The sequence below is a fragment of the Nyctibius grandis genome, chromosome 3, assembly GCF_013368605.1.
Source record: "Nyctibius grandis isolate bNycGra1 chromosome 3, bNycGra1.pri, whole genome shotgun sequence".
NCBI classification, from domain to species: domain Eukaryota; kingdom Metazoa; phylum Chordata; class Aves; order Nyctibiiformes; family Nyctibiidae; genus Nyctibius; species Nyctibius grandis.
The window spans coordinates 95,760,872-95,782,774 of NC_090660.1; the positions used below are offsets into that span (position 1 = coordinate 95,760,872).

Consider the following 21,903-nt stretch of genomic DNA (forward strand, 5'->3'; position numbering starts at 1 on the left):
GAAAAGCTCATTATTCCAGGCAGACAGTGCAGATGCTCTGTCCTACCCCATCTCACAGAATCACACAGAATCACACAGAATCACACAGAATCACACAGAATCACAGAATGTTAGGGATTGGAAGGGACCTCGAAAGATCATCTAGTCCAATCCCCCTGCCGGGGCAGGATTGCCTAGACCATATCACACAGGAACGCGTCCAGGCGGGTTTTGAATGTCTCCAGAGAAGGAGACTCCACAACCTCTCTGGGCAGCCTGTTCCAGTGTTCAGTCACCCTCACCGTAAAGAAGTTTTTCCTCAAATTTAAGTGGAACCTCCTGTGCTCCAGCTTGCACCCATTGCCCCTTGTCCTGTCAAGGGATGTCACTGAGAAGAGCCTGGCTCCATCCTCTTGTTTTATCCATTTTGTTTTTAACTCCATCTCAGTTTTATCCTAGAGAAAAGTATTAGCAGAAATGATCAGATGTCTTTAGGGTTGGGATGTATGATAACTACTGATGTATGTCAAAACAGGTAACTTAAAATGTTCTCCTGTACTCTCCTGATTAGTGTCAGAGAAATATTTAAATAACACAGAAAACTGTCGGTGAAACTATTGAGGTCTTTGTTACAATCAGCTATGGCAAATCTTGATTGTAAGAGACATGAAATATCACAGAATCACAGAATCAACCAGGTTGGAAGAGACCTCTGGGATCATCGAGTCCAACCATTGCCCTGACACCACCATGTCAACTAGACCATGGCACTAAGTGCCATGTCTAGTCTTTTTTTAAACACATCCAGAGATGGTGACTCCACCACCTCCCTGGGCAGCCCATTCCAATGTCTAATAACCCTTTCTGAGAAGAAATTCTTCCTAATGTCCAACTTGAACCTCCCCTGGTGAAGCTTGAGGCTATGTCCTCTTGTCCTAGCGCTAGTTGCCCAGGAGAAGAGGCCGACTCCAACTCCCACTTCACTACAACCTCCGTTCAGGTAGTTGTAGACTGCAATAAGGTCACCTCGGAGCCTCCTCTTCTCCAGACTAAACAACCCCAGCTCCCTCAGCCGTTCCTCATAGGTCAGACCCTCCAGACCCTTCACCAGCTTGGTCGCCCTCCTCTGGACTCGCTCCAACACCTCAACATCTTTCTTGAAGTGCGGGGCCCAGAACTGGACACAGTATTCAAGGTGCGGCCTCACCAGTGCCGAGTACAGAGGGACGATCACTTCCCTAGACCGGCTGGCTACACTATTCCTAATAGAGGCCAGGATGCCATTGGCCTTCTTGGCCACCTGGGCACACTGCTGGCTCATGTTTAGCCGGCTGTTGATCAGCACATAGCTCTGCATGGGGTTGTTGTGGCCGAAGTGTAAGACCCGGCACTTGTTCTTGTTGAACCTCATGCCGTTGGTCTCAGCCCATCTATCTAACCTGTCCAGATCCTTCTGTAGGGCCTTCCTACCCTCCAGCAGATCGACACTCCCACCCAGCTTGGTGTCATCTGCAAATTTGCTGAGGGTGCACTCAATCCCTACGTCTAAATCATCTATAAAGATATTGAACAGCACCGGCCCCAGAACTGAGCCCTGGGGAACACCACTAGTGACCAGCCACCAGTTGGGACTTTGCCCCATTCACCACCACTCTCTGGGCTCAGCCATCCAGCCAGTTTTTAACCCATCAAAGAGTCCACCCAACCAAGCCCCGGGCAGCCAGTTTGTCTAGGAGGATGCTGTAGAGACAGTGTCGAATGCCTTGCTGAAGTCTAGACAGACTACATCCACAGCCCTGCCCTCATCTACTAAGTGGGTCACTTTGTCATAGAAGGAGATCAAGTTGGTCAAGCAGGACCTGCCTTTCATAAATCCATGTTGGCTGGCCCCGATGCCCCGATTGTCCTACATGTGCCGTGTAATGGCACTCAGGATGATCTGTTCCATCTGAAATATCTTGAATTGCTGACATATACAGAGGATAAGAGCCTTTGTCCAGCCGTTGGAGCCAGCTATTTAAGACTAACAATCTACTCTCCTAATCACTGAGGTCTAGCTACCAAGTTAAAACATTTAGCTTAGTTAGCCTAGTTAACACTGAGGTTAACTAAGTTAAACAATGAGAGACACCAGCTGTCTCGCTGTTAAGCAATGGTACCCATTTCATGATCTGATATGATTCTTGTGACCTAAAGCAACAACATTACAACCTTGTCACCTACATAACTGTGTAATTCAATCGTGGAAGTGAACATGGGCTTAAATCTCAATTTCTACAGTCAGACTATACTGTGAACCCCAGATTCCAACCTATATTAAAGATATACCTTGTTACTCGTAAAACTACTTACCTGCTTTACAGGAAATAACACATCACCTTAATGATTACTAAATAATGATTAATAATTTACAGCACCAGACTCAAACACAACTACTGTCCAGTAAGCATCATTATAGAATTAAAGTACAACCTCAAAACCTAAACACGATATAGTTTACATATACACTTTCATGTGTGATATGCAGACAACATGACTACTGTCAACCATGGTGTATATAAATGGCCTCAAAAGAATAGGTAGTAATTACTCTTTATACTCACAGAGCTATACTAACAATCTTCACGGTATCTTTAGCCACTTTTATAATGATAATCTGTTTCAATTAAAAACAGTGAAAGAAGTATGGCACGGTTGATTTAATCCTACACTGTTGTTTCAATAGAGCTATTCTCGACTGGATGCGAAGGAGATTAGCATCATACCCAGGGAGATTAATGCCGTCATACAATTCCCAGATGGGCTGGCAAGGGTGGTAATTTGCTCATGACCACAGTGAATCAGCTGCCAAGAAACTCTGACTCCTAATTCATGCACAATTAATTAAGTCACGATAAATAAATGTCCTAATACATGAAACTAAATGAAGGATGAAATTTTCAGGTTCGATTAGATTCAAAGCAATGTTGAGAAAAGACTAGGTTCTTCCAATTGCATGCTATATTGATGGATTTAGATCAAAGGCAAGTTAAAGACACTTTTAAGTTGGTATGTAAGGATTTAGAAACTACTTTTCAGGAGGCTAAGGCAGTTTGCCAGTGTCTTGTTGCTACATGTCTGCTAGAAGTTGCTACTTCAACAGCAGAGCTGCAAAACAGAAATGTGAGTGCAGCTTATGAACAGCAGTGCAGTGTCAACCATCTTCTAAACTACCAACAAATATGGTATGAACTAATTTGCCATTGATTTAAAGGGGTCCCAAATACTCCATGTGACTACCTGAGCTGTGGGTAATAATTGACTATTGCTGCCAGCAGCAAGTATCAGTCACAATCTGTATTTTCCAACCTCAGTCAAAACTATATGCATAACTCCCCTAAGACAAAATTTTTTCAGGACTAAAATTCACTGATAGGAATAAAATATTTTAGATATGAATACATATAAATTTAATAAGCATCACTAGTGCATGCTAATTTGACAGAGGTAAAAGAAAACCATTGACAGCACATGAATTTGGCTTATTAAAATAAGCTGTTTTTAAACAAAGCAGCATTACTTTCTACAGCTTTCAAGATACAATTAAGGTAAATACAATCATGTTCAATTTCAAAGCTTGTCAAATGTTTTTTTAAATGTAATCAGTCTACTGTTACAGAGAAGAATGAAATCTTTTGTCAGAGTAGAAATCAGGTTACCCCAGTAGCTTAAAAGACACAAATAGTTTAAGTTTCCTACTCAAGGACAATCTGCAGTTCAAGGAGCTGAGGGGGAAAAAAAAAAAAAACAAAACGTAGCAAACAAGCAAGTGGACCAAGCAATGCTGCTCTGCTACAAAAGATGTTTGCAAAGATATGAGCTTTTCATCTTTGTCCTTCAGCTGAACAGCAAAGGCAATGCATACACTTGGACCTTCAAAGGCAGCAAGTTACTTTAGGGCTCTGAACAAAGGTGGGGACAGCTTAACTTGCAAGACTGGATAAGCTGAACTGTTCCCACCAGCCTGCTCCTCCCACAGCCATGCAGGTGTGGGAGCTGCTGACTGGTCAGCACCTGAAGCATCATAATTTAAAAGGCAAAGTCAAATGGCAGCTGATCTTAAAAATGCTGTGCTGTGAACCCCAGTGGCTCAGGGACTGACTGGCCAGCAGTCAGATGCCTGTGCAGTGCAGACCCTGGGGGGCCAGACCCTCATCACCCACCTCAAGTGAAGCTAGCCAGGCATCAGCTCAGATCGCAGGCTGTGCAACTGCTCAATGCGCTGAATTACTCATAGTATCAACATTCAATACATTTGCAACAAAATCACGAGTATATTTGCAAACTCTTCACCACCATTCACCCCTACACCTATATATGCAATATACTTTAATACATATTCAATTGTGAAACTTCATACTGGCTGTTCAAAGTTGATGGGACTATTAATGGGAAATCCAACCAGGGTAAGGACAAGGCACATGGGGGAAGGTTTTCAGAGGTCAGTAGGGCAGCAAGACACTCACTTTAAAAAAAAAAGCAAAACAAAACCCCAAAAACCACTCTGCCACCACAACTGGGCACTAAACTTGCCAGTATACAGAGACACATACACAGAAAGGTAAAGCAGGCTATTCTGCTTTCTACTTCTACGGGCTCTGGACTGTTTTGCATTAACTAGCAACTATAGAATTTCTTTCTGTAGTAAAACAACTTAGTTCCACATTTTCCCTTTAAGTATTCCTTAAGTACAAAATAAAAATACATATAACCCTATATTTCTTAACTATAACAACTGTTAGAAACAATATAAACAGGAATATTACATCTCACTGTTATTCTGAAACAAACTAAAGTACAAGTATTCCAATACTTTCCAAAGCAGCTTATTAGCAAAATTCACTGCATTTTGTGGTTTTAACCTAAATTATAGCTTGACCTAAATTATAGATATTCCAGCCTCTGCGATTTACAGTCCAAAACAAACATGAGAGAGTTTTCCCAAGCATTACAGAACTGAACTATTTATACAAAGCTTTCAATTATGTATGGTTTTATCTCCATGTATACCATACAGAGCATACAAGACAGACAAATATAAGTCAACTGAAGGAAAGTACACTGCGGGCCCTCAAACATCTGAAGTCTAGACAGAGCTTCATTACATTTAGACTGCGGTAGCAGAAGAACCTCAATCTTAAATTCTTCATGTATTTCAGGAGTAAATGGATTTATTACTGAACTTTTTGTGTAGAATACAATTCAGAAGATTACCAGCAATACTGTTCATAGACTGCCTGTTATCTATAAAAAAGCTTCTCATTTGAAGGGAATTCCAGCAGAAGTCATTATTGCTCTGGTTCCAAAGAAGTCAGACTAGATACATGGTTTCCCCATCTTTGTGAGTGTGGACATGCGCTTTACCAGAACAGCACCACCCAAGTTACCAGAGAGGTAACCCTGCACCAATGCTTTCTTCCTTGCCTACTTCATGCATAACCTAAATCAGGACAATCTCAGCCATGACAGGATTGATCTTCTCAAGCAATCTTCTGTCACTCTTCTGCAACATGAAGTAAAGCAATCAAGAGCCAGATCCACAAAGGAGTCGGGCTATTGCAACAGAAACTATCGATGCCTAACTTCCAGGTACTTCACAAAGTCCTCAAAAGTAGTTTCTCTATCAGATGTCCACACAGAGAGGCACCCCAGAATAATATTCACAGAATTCAGGAAGCAGAAAGAACCTCACAGCCAGAAGAAAATGCTCAAGGGGAGCAGGAATCAAATCACACATATCTCCAAAAGTTAGGCGACTAACGCCAAGCTCCAAGGCAGCGTTTATGCAACAGACTGTTTCTCAGAATGCTCAGGGATCCATGTTCAGAGACCTCCTTTGCCCGTCTATAAAATAAAAATTTAAGCAGTCTTAAAAAAAAAAAAAAGCTTAATAGCTCAGTGAAGGTATGCTCATGGGAGAGAAACTGGGGATCCTGTTCCACTGAGTATTTAAGTATTTTCAATAAGGTGATACAGGATCAACAGAGAAAAGCAAGAGACATTTCTGTGCCAGAAAGCCATACAATCTGCAGTTAAGAGATTTACCTGTCACTGCCAGCTCAGCCTGGAAGGGACAACCAGTCCTCTTCCCCACAAGATGCTCAATTCCCCTTTTCTAAACCCAAGCCATGCTAATACTAGGAGAACAACAGAGTATTCAATGCCCTTTACCATCACAGAGTTACTGGCATGGCAAGAAAGCCAGTTCTGTGGATGCAAAGGCATCCAAACTAGCTCTGCACAGACCAGCTCTAGCCCAGCCAGGTGCCATTCCTACATGGCTGCTGATCCTACTCTGAGTCCACCCAGGAACACAGTCATATGGCACAACATCTTTGGCTCAAAGTGGACCCCATTAGACCTGCAGAAGCTCTGCGAGGAGCCACACTGTTGCCTGCATCAAGTTTTCCACTCTTCGCAGACCTGGGCTAGCCATGCTGTTGGTTAGGTGGGGGCAGAGATATTGTATAGAAATTGGAAAATCACCTGGCTTAAGTTAATTCTCATGCTAACAGGGAATGAATGAACTGCCATCCTCAGCCTCCCAAATCCAACAAATGAAAAGTAACCACATTCATTGATTTCTTGCCCATATCTCATAAAAATGAGACATGGCTTGTCTCACGGCCAGCCAAGCAGTGTGTCAGTGTCTCAAGGTTTGACCAACTGGAAATACTAAAATCGGAAGAGAGGTAAGAACTGCAGGTGGTGAGGTAGATAAATGCAGCTTAATGGGCTTCAACTCAGTCATCTGACTTCTGCATGCCTGACTGACGCTGTCTCTTACATCACAAAGTGAATGGATTAGTGAAAGTTTACAGAAATTAGTAATTTTAACAATTTTCATGCCATACTTCTATCATGCACACAGGTTGACAAGAAGGGCAGAATCTTCTGAATGAATTCTCAGCAACACAGGAGCACAGACCAACACAAGTCAGGCAGTGCTAGAAACAAACGACTTGAGAGTCTGAGCCACAAACCAGAGACAGATCAAAAGAACAATGGAAAACGGGATGGCAGCCTCGGTTTGTTTGTGTTCGGGAAGCTTTCACCATGTAGCCAACTTTCTATATATTTAGCATCCACCATCTGCTGTAAATTTTGATCCAGACTAATTTTCTGTAAAATCACTGCTTCTGGGAAGATCAGTGTGCGCACAAAATGGAAAACCAGGCCTTCCACTTTATATTCAGTTCTATAGCTATCATCTTCACTACAGCTTGAAAACATAGAATTATAACTACTAATAATTATTATCATTATTATTCAGAGTAGATCATTATTGTAATAGGAAAAGCTGTACTTAAGATTTTTTTAAAAGATACACATAAAATCTCTTTTTGAAAAAAATGTGATACTTCATTCCTAAGTATTTGTGGGAAATAGTTCTTATCTTCCACAGTTGTATTTCTTCTGTGGCATTTTTGTTCAGTTATTTTTTTTTATGAAGATAAAATGTCTAAAACAAGTATAACCTGAGTAGTTACAGATTTGTGCTCTGTATACATATGTATGTATCTTAATTAAATTACTTTTATTTATTAACTTTTATTTACTCTTAATTTTTATTTATTCTGAGACACAGGCCAACCTGAGAAGCAAGAAAGCAAGAAAAACAACTTGCTTTTAAATAATATTAAAAAAAAATCCAAATTCTAGAGGATCAATGAGGCAGCTGGTAAGGAAAGAAGCTAATTCCTTTACCCCATTGCTTTATAATCACCTCCTCCTGCCTCCAAATGCAAGATACCCAAATATAAGAAAGGGCTCTCTTAAGAAAGCTAATGACGTTACTACAGGAACCTCTTTCTGGACACGCTGCCTCACAGTGTCTCTCCTCCATCCCTCTAAAATCTCCACCGAAACCCTTGACACCTTAAACACCCTGCCTCCTCCTGCTAGTGAGATCAAAGAGTCAAAGGACAGACAGTTTCCCAACAGTTCATTGCTTGCTTTAGTACAGAAGTAACATCACTACTCGATGGGACAACCTGGTGTGAGCTTTCACCCCCCGTTCACGGAAACCAGTCTAAACAGAAACAGTTACATCCCCAGCACCTCCATCACACTGCAGAAATCTTCACCCATGAGAAGCTGGGGGCCATAGGGAGCTCAGAAGCCATGTTATTGTACTGTAACCTCACAGGCAGGCAAGGACTCGTATTTGCTTTTCTTCTCCTTCACAGATGCCTCTGATATAAGGAAGTGGATGCATCCTCCGCTTTAAGAGGCAAATGCAATGGCTCCTCTTCCTTCTCCCTCTTCCCCCAGCATCTCCTTCCTAGACTGCTGCAGGCAAAAGGCAGCACACACCTTGGGGGGATCACCCTGAGGCAATGCTGCAGCACCTTGAAGCTGAGAGGGCACTGGGGAAGGCAGAGAAACAAGACTGTGCAAGTAGTCACTGACAGACCCACCAAGGACATGGAAAAGGACCAGAGCAGCTCTTGGCCCACGATGCTGCCCAAGGATCAGGAGGCTTTAGACAGGTGATAGGGGTGGCAATTTCTGCAGGAGGCCTACTCAGCCAGCCATCCCCAGTCCAGGAGGTTCCTCCAGTGCATTGATGATAACTTTCTGATGCAAATAGTGGATGAGCCAACTAGGAGAGGAGCGCTGCTGGATCTTATCCTCACTAACAAGGAGGGTCTGGTTGAAGAGGTGAAGGTTGAGGGCAGCCTTGGTTGTAGTGACCATGAGATGGTGGAGTTCAGGATCTCATGTGGCAGGAACAGAATAGCTAGCAGAATCACAACCCTGAACTTCAGGAGGGCCAACTTTGGCCTTTTCAAGCAATTGCTAGGGGAAATCCCATGGGACAGGGTACTAGAAGGTAAGGGGGCCCAAGATAGTTGGTTAGCATTCAAGGACTGCTTCTTCCGAGCTCAAGATCAGAGCATCCCAGCAGGTAGGAAGTCAAGGAAGGGTACCAGGAGACCTGCATGGTTGAACAGGGAACTGCTGGGCAAACTCAAGTGGAAGAAGAGGGTGTACAGATCATGGAAGGAGGGGCTGGCCACTTGGGAGGAATAGAAGTCTGTTATCAGAGGATGTAGGGAGGCAACTAGGAAAGCTAAGGCCTCCTTGGAATTAAACCTTGCAAGAGAGGTCAAGGACAACAGAAAGGGCTTCTTCAAATACATTGCAGGTAAAGCCAACACTAGAGGCAATGTAGGCCCACTGATGAATGAGGTGGGGGCCCTGGAGACAGAGGATAAAAAGAAGGCGGAGTTACTGAATGCCTTCTTTGCCTCTGTCTATACTGTTGGAGGCTGTCCTGAGGAGCCCCGGACCCCTGAGGCCCCAGAAGAAGTCAGGATAGAGGAGGAATCTGTCTTGGTTGATGAGGGCTGGGTCAGGGACCAATTAAGCAACCTGGACGTCCATAAATCCATGGGCCCTGATGGGATGCACCCGCGGGTGCTGAGGGAGCTGGCGGAAGTCATTGCTAGGCCACTCTCCATCATCTTTGCTAAGTCGTGGGCAACGGGAGAGGTGCCTGAGGACTGGAGGAAAGCGAATGTCACTCCAGTCTTCAAAAAGGGCAAGAAGGAGGACCCAGGTAACTATAGACCGGTCAGCCTCACCTCCATCCCCGGAAAGGTGATGGAACAACTTGTCCTTGGTGCTGTCTCTAGGCACATCAAGGATAGGGGGATCATTAGGGGCACTCAGCATGGCTTCACCAACGGGAAGTCATGCTCAACCAACTTGATAGCCTTTTATGAGGACATAACCCGGTGGATAGATGATGGTAAAGCTGTGGATGTGGTCTATCTCAATTTCAGTAAAGCGTTTGACACGGTCTCCAACAGCATCCTCGCAGCTAAACTGAGGAAGTGTGGTCTGGATGATCGGGTAGTGAGGTGGATTGTGAACTGGCTGAAGGAAAGAAGCCAGAGAGTGGTGGTCAATGGGACTGAGTCCAGTTGGAGGCCTGTGTCTAGCGGAGTCCCTCAAGGGTCGGTTCTGGGACCAGTTCTATTCAATATATTCATTAATGACTTGGATGAGGGAATAGAGTGCACTGTCAGCAAGTTCCCTGATGACAGACAACTTGGAGGAGTGGCTGACACAACGGAAGGCTGTGCTGCCATTCAGAGAGACCTGGACAGGCTGGAGAGTTGGGCAGGGAGAAATTTAATGAAATATAACAAGGGCAAGTGTAGAGTCCTGCATCTGGGCAAGAACAACCCCATGTACCAGTACAAGTTGGGGACAGACCTGTTGGAGACCAGCGTAGGGGAAAGTCACCTGCGGGTCCTAGTGGACAACAGGATGACCATGAGCCAGCAGTGTGCCCTTGTGGCCAAGAAGGCCAATGGCATCCTGGGGTGGATTAGAAGGGGTGTGGTCAGCAGGTCGAGAGAGGTTCTCCTGCCCCTCTACTCTGCCCTGGTGAGGCCGCATCTGGAATATTGTGTCCAGTTCTGGGCCCCTCAGTTCAAGAAGGACAGGGAACTGCTAGAGAGAGTGCAGCGCAGAGCCACGAAGATGATTAAGGGAGTGGAACATCTCCCTTCTGAGGAGAGGCTGAGGGAGCTGGGTCTCTTTAGCTTGGAGAAGAGGAGACTGAGGGGTGACCTCATTAATGTTTATAAATATGTAAAGGGCAAGTGTCATGAGGATGGAGCCAGGCTCTTCTCAGTGACATCCATTGACAGGACAAGGGGCAATGGGTGCAAGCTGGAACACAGGAGGTTCCACTTAAATATGAGGAAAAACTTCTTTACGGTGAGGGTGACTGAACACTGGAACAGGCTGCCCAGAGAGGTTGTGGAGTCTCCTTCTCTGGAGACATTCAAAACCCGCCTGGACGCATTCCTGTGTGATATGGTCTAGGCAATCCTGCCCCGGCAGGGGGATTGGACTAGATGATCTTTCGAGGTCCCTTCCAATCCCTAACATTCTGTGATTCTGTGATTCCATTTCCCTCCATAACTACCCAACTATTGACTAGAGTGGAAATCGGTGGGGCAGATGCATGAAGGCCTGTAAGACGTCTGCCCAATCCTAGAGAGACCTCCACCCTTATCAATAACTGCTCTTCACCCCCATCCACAGCACCTAAGCACCCAAGGGAGGGTGGCAAGCAGCATACTTGACACAGCAAGGTAGCTGCTGGGACCCCTCCTGTTCTCCGCAGTTCTGAATGCTTGTATAAGCCAGCGTTTCCTTATCGTTAGCCCACAGTGTTCATTTTGTTGGCCATGGTGCCTTTCCCCCATTATCTTCCCTATTTCTCCTGTTATAAAAACCCAAGGCCACCTTTTCTTCTACCCTTTCATCTTATGATCTGTGGGCCATGTTATTCTCCAGCATATAACATTTTGTTTGTATCTCCAGGCATACACCCCAGAGAGTTCCCCTATCCAGACGGATTCTTAAGCTTTGCTTAAAATGGTGCACCTTGTGCCTTCCTAGCAAGAGTGTTAGCTCATGTGAAGCAGTACGGAGCTGGGATATGGAGTCTGGGTCACTGGGTAGTGCCAGGCCATTGTGAGGCTGGATGGGTACAGTCCCTCTCTGAAAAGCTGCTTTTAATTTTTGTATGCAGGATAAATACGTGGAGAGTTTGGCAACTAAGTGCTGTGCGAACATGAGAGGGGCAGTAGTTTCTGGTACTAAAGACATCTAATTGTGCAGGGCCTCCAGGGAATACACATGTGCCAAACTGGGAAGGATGTGGTTATTCTCCGAAAGAACTTGATCTACCAGATGTTTAAGCACAGGAAAGATAGATGATTTTTTTTCCCCAGGAAGCTCTCATCTGTCTCACTACAGGGATGGAAAGGAACAGATATCTTTGGTAAGAGGACATCCTTTCCACGCTGCAAAGACTGATAATCCAGGCCTGTCCTCTGTGCCTCTATATCATAGCAAGTTTCTCTCCTGCCATTTACAGTAGCTGCTTACACAGCTCTTATGCTCCCCTGCACACCTCCCCTTCTAATAGCTAAACAGAGAGGAAGCAACTCTTCACTCATCTCCACTACATAGTTCAGGAGAAAAGGCCAGATATATGCATCTTTTCCTCTGGCAAAGAAATTGCTACTGTGGATGCAGCAATCACAGTTGCATACAATACACAGAAAAGGTCCAAAAAGGCAAGGGGAGACAAAGCAACCATGTTTGCCCCAAAGAGAGAGAAAAAAGCAGCAAGCTTTGTGGCACAGACACTCCTACCCCTTCCTTTGGAATGGAGTAGAGAACTAAAGAGATGACAACAGTAGTTTTAGAAATTGTCATATTTAATCGCTGTACTGTCACACTGAAAAAGAAAGCGCTGACATTTGACCACACACCCTATCCCATGTGCTCCTCTCCTGGACCATTAGCTTTTTGTGGTCTTTATCAACGAAGGCACAGATAACACCCTGCAGCCAAGTTGTCATCCTGAACATCACATCCATCTTGCAAATGGGAAACTAAACTCGCGTTCCATCTCCATCTGCATGCAATAAGGGCCTGGGCTCCATATAGCCTTACGACCCATGCAGTGCTGTGGACAAACAGCGACTCTCACATTTGCAGGAAAGCACCTGAACACCACAAAGCCCTCTTCAGAAAGAAAGCATCAGAATCCTCTTTCATTCTTAAGCTAGATTTGTAAAAGATGTAAGCATCATCAGCCTTGCAAAGATGTCCACAAATGTACCTTGGTGGTTCACCAAGGCCTGCAAGACAATCAAGTTGCCGTTGCCAGGGCTGCCAAGGGCCAATGCACTGCATGCGAGCTGTTAATGTGGTGCTTGATCCCATACAGTTTGACAACTCACGCACAGCAGAGGGAAAACAGTGTGGGCCATCTGTACACAATGGTATACAATTTTGTTCACTTGTCTACTATTCAAAGGAAGATAATGTGGAGAATGACCTTTGAAATCGTGGTCACCACATGACCCTCAGCAGACTTGTCTTCCCTCATCTGATTTGCTACTCACCAGGTAAAGTTCACAAGGTTCCACATGGCAACAGCCACTTCCTTAAAAACACAGAGATGATCTGGAAATTGCACATGACGATGGTGAAGTGTAAGGACAAATACCAGCTTCAAATACACCTTTTGATGTCTGAAAGCTTTGTACCCACTGCTGGCTTTCCCCAGCTCCAAGGATGGTGTGTTCCCACCGGTCTGGGCTCAGCTCCCAAGCCCTAACCACCTCCTAACAACGAAGGCAAAGCAGTTCCAAACTCAGTAACTCTGTCCATATTTTCCTTCCCTACCCAAACAGCTTTAGGGAAGTCTGCATGACTCCATTCATTCACAGGTGTCCTCTTGGAGCAGGCTATAGCCACAGGACTAAGTCCATCACTCCACACCTACGGTGCCTTGGTTTAGCCAGCAACCACACCTAGCACACAAGCGTGAAGAGCGGGTCCGAGACACAGGCTGCACAAGGAGACTCAGAAACCAACAGGTCTTGCAGTTACATGTGAACACTAGACAGGGCACTGCGGAAGGAACAGCAATTTGCAGGGGACCAACAACAGGATACCACAATATTTCCCAGAAAGGTCTGCTGTTGAGACAAGATCTGGAAAACAGCCTTCCATAGGCCAGCTTCAGACCGTGTGCACAGTAGGACTTGGCCTAAATCTAGTCCAGAGTAAAACCCCTTAGTCACATGCAGTGGACAGGCAAGAAGTGTGCTAACAACTTCAATTAGTGATCCACTCCTGTAACACCAAATTACCTGCTAGTGTATACACAGCCTCTGAACACGGATAAAGATGAGGCTCTGGGAATCACACTGTTAGCACCATCTCAATGAACCCCAGTTAACATAAGGTAAATAACCCTCTCTTCGTCAAGCGTGCATTACTTTGGACTCCCATGCATTCTCATCAGCATCCTTTCAGAACAAGGAGCAAGGAAGTACTATTCACATTATCAAGGAGACAAGGAATGCCGTTCAGACAAAGCAGCATTACATTTTGCAGATGACTGATACGCTTAAAGTCAGTGGATAGGATTACACACATTCGCCTGTCTGGTTTCAGACAATCTGCACGAGCTAATCGCACTTGATGAAGGGCCTCAGTACTACAGGTAACAAACAATTTTACTGGCTGTAATTTAGTGTACCCATAGGAATCAGCAAAGATGGTTTATGAATGCGTTGCTGTAAGAACCAGTGTAAGAGCTAACGATGACTTACATTTCTTTGGAACATCTGAGAGCAAGAGAGCGCAAAACCAAAAACACACTTCCCAATTTGTATGGTATTGTACAAAATTACACAGAAGTGTATAATTCATATATTTTTGAATCCTTAGCCAAAGCTTTTCTACAAGCAACATGGTGATGCTCAAAACAAAATTATTCATGTCCAACTATTTTGTATTTCTGGAGACTTACCCAGCACAGAAGTCAGTCGTACTGCTTTGTATTTCCCTTGATCCATATGACATGTCTATAAAAAAATACTTTGGCATTTGCCAACTTTCATTTAACTAGCAGAAATTTAGCCGTTTCACTACCAAAATCTTTTGTGACCACCACTTTACTCTGATAAGGTAGAAAAGTTACCTTAGATTGTCCTAAGTAACATATGATGTACAGCATGCTACATTTACCACTTTTTACACAAGCTTTCCCTGTCAGTTAGTACCAGCGATACATGGTAAAGAAATAGCAAAAGTGTTACAATTAAAATATGACTTAAAGAGCCCCTTGTGCTTGTTGCATTGGGTCAACGTCCACACCCCTGCACCCTTTCTCCAATTTAGGCTCTGAGGCAGCATCGAGGACAAAACGTAACTCCAGGCAGATAGAGAATATTGATTGCTCTCCTAATTGAAACTGAGCTACCAAAAAATTAAGAGCAGAGAGATTTAAGCTTCAAGTTTTAAGTATTATTGGTTCATGTATTACACCAAGCACTGCTCATATGGAGTAAGAGGGAGAGGCAGGATGTCTGTCTGTAGAGGTTCCAGTAAATTCACACCTGTGCTATTTTGCAGAACATCCCAGTAACAACCTTCTACACTAAACAACACTTATTTCTTGAAAACTCCCAACCTACAGAAAGTGGACAGCTTCCTCCTCCCTGTGTGTATGCACACACATACGCATGTGTACCGATTTAAACTTGCCAGACACCAGTTTCCAGTTTTTGGAAGTATATATATATATATTGAATTAATTGTAAATTTATATTTGGAAGCAAATTAAATGATCACATTAAGAATTTTAACTCACAGAACTTCAGTTTTTTGAAGGTACTTCTTAATCCACTTCAAAATGATTTTGGTAGTTTAAACCAACCCTCTCCTACAATTTCTCCCACTGCTGCAGCCAGTTGCACTGAACTCTCCATAGACACACACACATATTCTGGCACATGGTCATGAACTCAGGTGAACGGAAAACTCAATACTGAATCATTTTTCCAGTCTCTCTGAGGTACTTTATTGTTCTCTGTGGGACATTTTCCAGGGTTTTGTATAGCCTGCTTTAAAAACTCACTGGCAAGCCTTTTGCCTTTGTCCTGCTACAGACCTGTAGATCTTACCCAGGACAGGAAGTCTTAAGGGCTTGTCTACAGTGGACGCATTCCAGAACTGCAGCAGAACAGATTAAGAGATATGAACAAAAAGTTACAACACAGCAATATTCTCTGCCTTGCTGGAAACAATGCCTTCTGTGGACAACCTATTCCAGGATAGTTAAAGTAGGAATTACTTTGGAATCAGAAGTGACTTGGTTTTGACGATGACCACGAGGGGGAGTGACACCTATTTAAGTATAGCTGTAGTGAACCAGCTGTTCTGCTATATGCCCATCCATTTTCTCACTAGATCCTGGATCTAGTGAGATCCAAAAACCCTGGATCTTCAGCCTCCCAATCTGAGCTAGTAGGAACATGAGCAGTGTTACTGTTAAACTGCTTTGAGATACAGATACTGTAAGCATCTGCAAATAATTAGATTCCACTGTCATGCAGCTGTTTAGCTAACATACCCAAACCACAAAACTTCACACTACAAGTCATGTGGTTTTACTTTCCCAAAATCACCATTTGTTGTATAAACAAAACTAATCCAAATATAAAGCAAAACTCAAGTAGCCTAAACTCAGTCTGCCAAGTTGAAAGCTCAGAATAAATAAAAAAATAAAAGTGGTGGATATGAAGGGAGCAACTGGAAATGATGACTCTTCTATTGCAGAAAATGAGATTCCAGAGGGACTATCATCACTAGCCAGAACACCCATAGCAGAGGCTGTAAGATTGAGTTAGTCTTTCTTCCTGCTCTAATCAGTTCAGTGTTCTGGTTTATAGCACACCATTATGAAGAGATGATACATGAGGCAGAAATGTAAGACCATAGACCAGCTGGTGATCCAGCTGATTTCCTGGAGGACAAGCACCACCTGAGACAGTGGTTCCACACAATCCTCTCCTGGAGGATTACTATGAAGACACCACCCCAGAAATGCCTATTTAACACCTTTCCAGAAAGCAGAGAAACTGTACAGAAGCCTTTGTGCTCCAGCAGATGGCAAGCACAGCTCTTCTGGCTACACAAGACATCCTCCTCCCGCCCCTCCCCCAAGAACACATCAGTAGAGCCTTGAGAGTGGGATGTGGGAGAGAGTTACCACTGTGAACTCCAGAGTGAACTTCACCTTCAGGTAAGACTTGTCCCCTTGACAATTCTTTGTTCTTTCTGGGAGTAAACACTCCAGATAAGTAATGGGAGGACATTTCCAGAGGGGACAGAAGCAGAAAAAAGGACTAACATCAAGGCCCTTTCTGCACAAAATACTTTGGTTTCTTGAAGAAATCTCTGCCATATGCCCTAAGATTGCATGATTAAACAGCTTGCTCAAAGTCAGTTAAGATAAAGTGAGGAAAACAAACCTCATTCTCAAACCCCACCGTTTACATCCTAAGACCATGCCTAGTCTTGAGAACAGGCGGTGGGGAGGGGGAAGAGAGATGGAATTAAAAAAGCCTTTAAGCATTCCTGAGGAGGATCAAAAGAAAGAAGTTTTAACCAACGTAATATTAAAATTCTTTCTTTGGTATGCACGAAGTTTGGACTACCAATTACAGAAAAATTCAAGCTCTTAAAACAACAGAAGCCTCCTCCACCTCCCAACCCGCTGCCTCTTTATGGCTGCAAGATGAAATTAAACAATACCCCAGAAGTCAATAGCTCCTCCTCCTCTGCTGCAACACCAAGTCCCCTGAAAAGCAGAACACCCTTTGACAATCCTGAGAAGGTTCCGCGTTGCAATCGACCATGGACAAACTATGCTGGTGCTATTACTGAATACCATGCAGAATCACAACAAAATGTGTAAGTGACATTGGTACACACTGGTCTCCCTCAGAAAAAAGGCCCAGCAACGAACCCGCCTAAGTTTACCATATTAACTCAAATCTAACCGCTAGCAACAGATTCAACACAAGCTACACAGAGTGGAGGGAAACTTCCTTACCCTTTCACTAGTACAGCAGCTGTCTGAAAAATTCAGTTTGACCAAGCAGTCAATCAGCACTGCTGAATCACAACTAAAGGCAGACAGATCAGCACCCATACACTTTAGATGGTTTAGAAATGTCTGCACAACACTAGAGTAGTGAGGTACACCAAATTAGAGGCCAGACAGTGGCAACAACAGGACACTAGAAAGCAAATGAAACGGGGTAGGGAAATCAAATCCTAATAGACACTGTTGTTCCACATAGCCACCCAGTCAGTTGTCTGACTACTTATCAACCACTGCAGTAGTCAGAGGTGGTTACACGTGAGACAAGATGGAAGAAGAGAGAAAACAACAAAACTTCTCACTACCACACAGTTCTTACGAAGTAGCTGTATGAGAACAGGTAAGCCATGAACCTTTTCCACAAGGTGCATAAGGGATGCACTAGGCACAAGTTACTGACAGTTCAGAAAAGTCACTCATGGCAAACTAATAAAAATGGCTCTGTGGTCTCTCTGTTGTAACAGCAGCATGACTGGAAGGCACAAATACTGACAAAAACTGGCTCAACAGCTGTAGTTAAGACAGACCAAGTAAGGACCAGCAGTAAAGCTGACAAGATAAAGCGACAGACGCTGTAGAAAGCATTCCTGACAAATGATGACTGGAGAAGGCACTGCACAGAGTTTGCAACTGAAGCCTATAGCCTGCCTTCCAATTTAAAAGCCCAAAATTTACCTGAGATCTGCAGCCGAATTAAGTTGCTTGCACACAGGTGTCTTAACATTCTTAACAGAATCTCCCATACATCTACACTGGCCTGGCAAACACGACACAAGACCAAAGCCTGCACCCTTCCAGGCTGGCAGCTAGAGGCCAAAGAGGGAATCGTTACTATCCCAGGCAACACTAAAAAAACGTTTTGGCAACTTAACCAAGCTCCTCCTCCAAGCTCAGTAAAGAATATGCAAATAAGATTTTAGCAATAGTAGCCATCTCCAATACCACCTATATATTTTTTTTTAACCAGAAACTTCTTAATTTTCAACTCACTGTCTGCACAGCACAAGATGGTAAGCTTTTCAAGACCTGTGTTAAGATATTCCCCCTCCTCTTACCAGTGAAAAGCCATTATTAAAACAGGTTTAAAACTTGTTTTACAAGCCTCTCACCCAGAGAGGCTCTCTCCCTTTATAGCTATTGCTATCGGCAAAGCCGTTCCACAAGGCGGCATATTCTCAAGGGAGCCACGTTACAGTCAGTTCAGGTAGGAAAGTGTTTGTTTTCAGAAAAAAAAAAAAGTTGCTGTTTCAGCAGTCAAAAGACAACAAAATGCAAAAGCCACAATGGAGAATAGGGCTAAGAGTAAGTTTAGATACCTCTCCTTAGTAGACATAAGCTAAGAGAGGAAAAAAGAGTGACTTCTAAACATTATTGTTGCACTACCTGAGTTCAGGCGGGCCAGGATATCATAAGCTACATCCCCAAAGAATTTAATGAATGGCTCTGTGTATCAGTGAGGTGCCTGGGCTATATGTGATCAGCTCTGCATAGCCACATTGCTGTGCTACACCCATTCCTCTTCCACTCTAATACAGGATCCAAGGTGGGGGGAGAGAGGGGAGGTGTCTATAGCTCCCTTACACAGTGCTTATACAACCAAGCAGCTATAGTGCACTCCAAAGAGATTTAAAGAAACATACAGTCACTAAACATTATCTGCCCTGTCATTCAGTGCAACAAATATCATGAACCATTTCTCAATGACAAAAAAGGTGGTTTCACAGTGTTTATATTTACATACCACAGTAGGGGTGGGAGAACTTACCTCCATCTGGAGGGCAGCCGTGTCCTGATCATAGTGTCCCATGATGTTTGGGAAAAAAGTCATATTGTAAGGCATTCCTGAACATCTGGAAATAGAAATTGGCTCACACGTGAATAAACTGTGCCCTTGCACCAGAGTTAGAAGTAAACTGCAAGTCGCAGAGAAGACAAGCACTCCCATTTTGTCAGGATCTCCAACTTCAGCACATAGCTCTGTTCAGCAGTTAGCCCGGCTTTGCACAAGGAGAGCAACACACATTATCCTCCGCTGGCTCCAGCGCACGGCAAGGGCACGGGCAGCGAGGCAGACGATCAGGCTCCCCACCGCTGCTCTAGGTGTTTCCCCATGTCGGCTGGCCGCCGTTTCACCGAATCCCTTCCTCCTCGAGCCTGTACGCTGCATAAGCGGGAAAAGACAGCACAGAGTAACTCACAGCAGAAACACCCCGACCGCGACCACCCGCCCGAAGGCCGCACTCGGCCCCCTCCCAAGCCCGCAGGAGTCAGGGCAGCTCCCGCCGGGACCGCACCGCACCCCCGCTCCGCCAGGGCACCGCCCGCGGCTGCCCCCGGCTCCCACGTACCCCGCGGGGGCCGCCTCGCCCACGGGGAGCGGTGTGTTCGGCCACCGCTCCCGCCCGGGCCCCGGAGCCACCGCTGCTCCCAACGCCTCCTTGTCGGCGCCCGGTTCCCAGCCCCGCCCCGGGAAGCGGTGCCCGCGGGGCCGGGCGGGGAGCCGGCCCAGAAGTCGGCCCAGGAGCCGGGGGCTCGTCGGGCGCGGCCTCGGCGCCGCATCCCCGCCACGCCCGGGCCGCGCCCCCCGCCGCCCCCTCACCGGGACCCGCCTCCCAAGGGACGCTTCCCCCTCGGCGGCCGCCCTGGGGCACCGCACGCCACTCCGAGGAGGAGCCGCCGCTCCCCGGGACGGGACCCACCCCGCCGGCGGCGCCGGCCCGCTGCCCCGCCGCGCTCACCCCCACCGGCTCGGCCCGGCCCGGCAGCGACCCCCTCCCGCCGCGGCTGCGAAGGCCGCGGCCGCCCCGCGCCACCGACAGGATGTGGCGTCTGGCGGCGGCGGCGGCGGAGGTGCGGGAGGGCGGGCGGTGCTCGCGCGATACTTGGCGGGCGGGGGCGGGGCGGCCCGCCCCTGGGTGCGGGCCGGGGTCCGCTCACGGCGGGGCCCCTCCGGGAGTGCGCGGGGCTCCGGGGGCCACGGACACAACCCCCTCGGCGGGGCCCGGGGTGCGCAGGGCTGTCCGTGCCCCAGCGCACCTCAGGTGCATGTTCAGCCTCAGCTGGGAAATGAAAATTCCGTCTGAATTTTCATTTTGAAATGAAATTTTCCGTCTGAAAATGAGGAAAAACTTCTTTACTTTGAGAGCACTGGAACAGGCTGCCCAGGGAGGCTGTGGAGTCTCCTTCTCTGGAGATACTCAAAACCCGCCTGGGCATGACCCTGTGCAACGTGCCACGGGGAACCTGCTTTGGCAGGGGGTTGGACTAGATGATCTCCAGAGGTCCCTTCCAACCCCAGCCATTCTGTGTTTCTGTGAGAAAGTCCCCGAGGCTGAACGCAGAGACGTGAACGGCGCGAAAAATCCTTACACACCATTGTTGACACTTAGGTTTTCCTAAAAATACTTGGTATTAACTCTGCAATGCGCTAGATAAATAGTAAGATGATTTACAGACTTTCAAGCGTGGGGAAAGGACCTTGTCCCGCCTGTGGAAGCGACCTGGAGGCTCATTTCCAAACAAGCGCCTGGGCCGCTGCCAGCCACGCCGCTGCCGAGAGGTGCGGGGGCTCTGCGGGCAGCTGCGCGCTCTCGCTGCCACAGTCCTGCAAAACCCCTGAATCCTCGTGAGGTGAGGGGTGTGGACGTTCGTTAGATGAGGCTAAGGCTGAGGAGGAGGTTGATATTAGAAGTCTATGTGGAGCGATTTAATTCAATGAAAGAAAGGGAAGCGATTTCAGGTATTTACAAAGAAAAGAGATGCTGAGGTGAGAACAAAGGGAAATGAGTGTCCAGATGAAGGAGGAGCTCTGGGCTCTGGTGCTCAGGCTGCTGCTGTCTTCCAGCGATCTGGCTCAAGGAGGTGTGAGCTGCCCTCCTGCTGCACCTACGTCTGCTGCTGGCTGAGACCACACACACCAGACGAGTACATGGCCGAGAGCACTCAGCTCTGTTCACAAACACAGGCCCGAGCGAATGAGACCTAACTATAGAAATGACGAAGGTTACTAGGCAGAGATGACCGAATTTCCCTGCGCGGAGCCACCTGAGGTCTCCTCAGGCTGCTGCTCAGCCATGCAACTCGCGCTGTGCTCCAGGACTGGAACAGGAAACACCAGATGCCGAGACATGCAAACCAGGTTTAGAAATGGTTTGACGATGTTCAGGCAGAGCTGCCTGTCTGCTAGTGTGCCCCAAGGTAGTCTGTGCAGAGTCAGGCACATTTACCCAGACCATCTGCCCATAGATGGTGGAGAGTGTGAAGCTGCACACGGTTATTCAGAGGACCACAATCTCTTCGTGCAGATCATTTGTGTATCATTTCCTGTGTCACCCCACAGAAACACGAAACCCCTCAGATTCCCTTATGTGAAACCATTT

General features: G+C 46.0%; 1 protein-coding gene across 4 annotated transcripts in view; it reads right to left on the minus strand.

Annotated features, from left to right (window-relative positions):
• Positions 1–20,327, minus strand: part of FZD6 (frizzled class receptor 6) — a 36,287-nt gene extending 15,960 nt beyond the window's left edge. For 2 of the 4 annotated variants that reach the window (XM_068396857.1, XM_068396860.1), the window contains exons 1-2: positions 20,263–20,327; positions 19,290–19,685 (exon numbers count right to left, since the gene is read on the minus strand). In XM_068396857.1, coding sequence (XP_068252958.1) covers positions 19,290–19,469 — 180 coding nt within the window. In that variant the 5' untranslated portion in view covers positions 19,470–19,685; positions 20,263–20,327. Of the gene's footprint in view, positions 1–19,289; positions 19,686–19,872; positions 19,964–20,262 lie in introns of those variants that run through there. The other 2 variants (XM_068396859.1, XM_068396858.1) reach the window with 2 other exon arrangements.
• Positions 20,328–21,903: the final 1,576 nt, after the last annotated feature.